This window comes from Pyrus communis, chromosome 17 (assembly GCF_963583255.1).
Source record: "Pyrus communis chromosome 17, drPyrComm1.1, whole genome shotgun sequence".
Taxonomy (NCBI): Eukaryota; Viridiplantae; Streptophyta; class Magnoliopsida; order Rosales; family Rosaceae; genus Pyrus; species Pyrus communis.
Genome location: NC_084819.1, coordinates 14,100,383 through 14,104,877, shown reverse-complemented (window position 1 = coordinate 14,104,877; position 4,495 = coordinate 14,100,383). Strand labels below are relative to the sequence as shown.

The following is a 4,495-nucleotide window of genomic DNA, read 5'->3' as shown; positions in this document are numbered from 1 at the left end:
ATGGCTAGAAATTTAGAAAACTCCATGAGTGAAAATTCCAATATTCAAGAAATGGGACCGCGGCGATCCACGAGACTAAATGTGATCCTAAGGGGAGCGGCACCACCACCACAAGGTTCCACCATGGGAACCACTGTTGTGGCTACCCGCGGCGAGGTCCATGGCACCACTACCACGGCCCGAGCCGTGCCGCCAAATCAAGCCCAAGTCGTGCCATCCAAGGCTCATGGCACCAAGGCCATGACCCAAGCCATGTCATTCCAAGCCAAACATGAGCCCAACACTTTGCCAAACCGAGCCCTAGCCTCGTACCCACGTGTGCCACACGCCGAGCAGCCCACTCCCGTGGCCCAACCTACTCCCACCGAGCAGACTGCTCTCGTGGCCCAGCCTGCTCCCGTGGTCCAACCTGCTCCCACCGAGCAGCCTACTCCCGTGGCCCAACCTACTCTCGCAGCCCAGTCTGTTCCCGCTCCCGTGGCCTTCCAACTAGCCCAAATCAGTCCAAGACTAGTTTAATTGTTTTGGCTCCAAATTTCTGGACCGATGATCAAACCGGGAGTGTTTTCACCATATTTTTCTGCGGATTTGACATTTCCCAGCTCAAATCTCGTTCCTGGAGTTTACCACACTTCCATTGTTCAATGCGAAACATTTATTCCTAGCTCTTCCAATCCAAATGACGAACAACACTTGTCTCGACAAGTCATAGAGTTGACAAGCGCCCTAACACAGCAGACGACCTTGATGAACCAGCTCTTGCAGCGCACGAAGATGCAACGTTTTCCAAATGAGGTGTCCTGAAGAAGGACAAGGGCAGACGAAGAACCTCTCCAGCAGCGTCCCGACAAGCAGCCACTCGACCTACCACGAACCAAGCATTTGGGCAGAGTACACTCCCGATTGGGCCCCCGAGATAGCATATACTCCCGTCTTAGTGTGTGGAGGAGCGTGTACTTTCGACTAGGCCCATGGACGAGCATACAGTCACGATTGGGGCCACACTCCGATAATCAACATGAGCAGTCTTCCAAGCGAAGTGTTCATTTGCGGCTAGGCCAGCAATGAGCATCCTCCATATCACATCGGGGTAGGCAGCATGAAGGGACTACCCTATATAGATTGTTGGATATAAAGACTACTTATGTTTCGACAAATGTAACAGCTCAGCCTAATGGCACGCCGAGGGCAGACAAGTACCAAAAGGACACACCAAGCCCAACTACCAAGAACCGGGGCCAAGTTAATGATTATTTCGGTTGTCCTAGTAATCCATCTTTCCTCAACTACACTCACGACAATGATTTCCATGCTCTCCAGTGTGAGAGGGTAAACCAATTCCCCGACACCCATATGGGTTTGCTCTCCAGTGTGAGAGGATAAACTAATTACTCTCAAATCCCCAACACTCATATGGGTCTGCTCTCCAGTGCGAGATGATAAACTAATTGCTTTCCAGTGTGAAAGGGTAAACCAATTCCCCGACACCCAAAATAGTCTGCTTTTCAGTGCGAGAGGATAAACTAATTGCTCTCCAATGCGAGAGGGTAAACCAATTCCCCGACACCAATATGGGTCTGCTCTCCAGTGCGAGAGGATAAACTAATTGCTCTTTAGTGCGAGAGGGTAAACTAATTCCCCGACACCTATATGGGTCTGGCTCTCTAGTGCGAGAGGGTAAACCAATTCCCCGACACCCATATGGGTGTGCTCTTCAATGCTAGAGGATAAACTAATTGCTTTCCAGTGCGAGAGGGTAAACTAAATCCCCAACACCTATCTGGGTAAGCCCTCTAGTGCGAGAATGCCACATAGCTCAAAAGATCGAATGCTTGAAGATCAACTAGGCAACAAATAGTTAGGGGACAACAGCCACTTTTACACTTAACAGTTTGCTCATCCGACACTTCATCTTCAGCAAATCCGATCTTGGCAGCTCCATCCTTAACTGCTTCATTTACGGCAACTGAGAAATCAAACTCCAGCAGTTTTCTCATTTTTGGCAAGTAGCCCAGACGTGGCAGCCCAAACCGTTGCCTATGCCATGCCACTTCCTCGGCCCATGCCGAGCCAATCCTTGGCTTCAATCAAGCTGAGCAGCACAAGCAATGGCCCTTGCCAAACCACCTACTTGGCTTATGCCAAGCCGACTCCTGGCATCTGCCAACCGACGTGTCGCACCACCTTGACGGCTGCCCCGTGACAGCATTATCCATGAAAAAGACAAGAAAATTGAATTTTTCTTGCATCAATGCGGCACGGAGAAAACGAAGAAAGCAATGAAAGATGATCCTTTGCACAAGTAAGATGTAGAAGATTGCTAGAGAAGGGGGAACAAATATCCTCTAAGCTCTTTCTCTCTTGTAGGGTAGAATAAATCGCTCTTCAAAGTTGATTTAATAACCCACTTAAGGTAGACTTAAATAGGCTTTGAGAGAAATTTATTTCCCTTTCTTAGAAGGATCTAATTTCCTATTAAAGAGGGAATCTACATCAAAATAGGAAGCAGTCCAAAGTTTCTTAAAGCAAAAAAATCTTTGCACCTGTTGCTCTTTTCTGCGAGCAGCCCAATAGGTGTGGGGGCATTTGTAGAGCCAAAAATAATCACAAGATGACACGTGGATTTTTGGATGGAAGAGGATAAAAATACCCTTGAGGCATACCGGGATTTCTACGCGCTAGCAGCGGACAATCATCCCTCAACCAAGTCAAAAGTGCCCAAAATATGTAACAATTCAAAATCCCTCTTATCAAATCCCTTCTACAAGGTAACTCCCAAAACCTATTTCATTCCATATATTTTTACCTCTTTTTCCCTCTTTTAGCTAATCAATTAGTTATCATTCCATAACTTACAAAATATTCTACATAAATTACATAACCTCCAACATATTCATTCCAAAAATGTGTCAAAAACTAAATTTAAGAATAATTTGAAAACAATGTGTATTTAATAAAGGGAATTGTTTTTGGCACTTCTCATTTTGTACTTTAAACTTTCTATAAATAAAAAGAAAAATACATAAGAAGTGTTATGAGGCTTTTGGAGTGCTAATAACAATTTTCTTGATAAAATTACAACAAGTATATTTTTAAAGTTTAAACACAATCATCTACAACTACTTAATACTATCGTCTAGTGGTACTCCTTTTTACTTAGTGGTATTTCTTTTTACTTGTAAATGAGAGATCTTAGGTTCGATTTTCGTCAATGACGAATTTGAACCTTATTATTGCTAACTCATTGTGAAGCTAAGTACAAAGTTCGATTCTCGTCAAAGACAAATTTGAACCTCATTATTACTAACTCATTGTGAAGCTAAACACATTCCTCTCTTCTTGGCTTGGGAGAGATTATATTCACACATCTCAAATTACTTCTCTCATACCCTTTAGATAATATCGTTTGTTAAAAAAATAAAATAAAATAAAGCACAATCTCCAAACACAAAACTCTACGGCCCGACCCTCTCCTCTCCGTCTTCTCTGTCATCTCCCTCTTCGTGGTCTTCGATGCCAGCGTTGATCGGGTCCGCCCTCCGCCGGGCGTCGCTTCGAGTCCACTGCCAGCGTCGATTCGACTCCGCCGTAGCTCCAATTAGTTAATGCTACGCGGAAAAGGTTAAGGGAATTGCCAGCCTTGGATGGTGCCGACAACACGGTGAGGGAGGAGATGGGAAGGGTAGTTGCCAATGAGATCCTAACTTACTTGCCAATGAGATCCTAACTTACTTACCTGACCGTCAGGGGGATCCTTTGTCTCCCTACTTATTTATTCTTGTGGGGGAGGTTTTGTCCAAAATGATTCAAGGTGCGGTTGATCAGGGTCGGTTGGAGGGTGTCAAGATGGACGGCTCGGGTCCTGTAATATCTCACCTTTTCTTTGCTGATGATACTCTCTTGTTTTTGCGTGATGATCAGAAAAACTGCCGGAATCTGAGACATTTGATTGATAGTTTCTGTGTAGCTTCTGGGCAGAAGGTTAATTTAAATAAGTCTAGTGTTTTCTTCGGGGTTAATGTGCCGAAGGGGGTCGCTGATCAGATGGGGAGGTCTCTTGGCATGGGTGTGGTAAACAATCCGGGGACCTATTTGGGGGTTCCTGCTATTTGGGGTCGATCGAAGCAGCGTGGCCTTGCTTATGTGAAGGGAAGAATTATGGCAAAGTTACAAGGGTGGAAACAAAGCTCGCTATCCCGTGCCGGTAAGGAGGTTTTAATAAAGGCTGTAATCCAAGCTATTCCGGCGTATCCTATGAGTATCTTCAAATTCCCCAAAGTTGTTTGTAATGAATTGGATGCGTTGGTGGCTGGGTTTTGGTGGGGATGTAAGGAGGGAGCCCATAAGATTCATTGGGTTTCAAAGGAGGTTCTGGGCATTCCTAAAGAGTTGGGTGGTTTAGGATTCAGAAACTTTCAGGAATTTAATGATGCTTTGGTAGCTAAGCAGTGCTGGAGATTAATTACTGAACCTGAATCGTTATGGGCTCAGGTTA

General features: G+C 45.2%; 1 protein-coding gene across 1 annotated transcript; it reads left to right on the top strand.

Moving 5' to 3' along the window:
* Positions 1-519, top strand: LOC137722042 (pollen-specific leucine-rich repeat extensin-like protein 2). The gene has a single exon (XM_068461043.1). It carries the CDS (start codon positions 1-3, stop codon positions 517-519), a length of 519 nt encoding a protein of 172 aa, XP_068317144.1.
* Positions 520-4,495: the final 3,976 nt, after the last annotated feature.

What these genes read in the sequence shown, in the direction of transcription:
- LOC137722042 (XM_068461043.1), top strand. Translation starts at nt 1, where the DNA reads ATGGCTAGAAATTTAGAAAACTCCATGAGTGAAAATTCCAATATTCAA.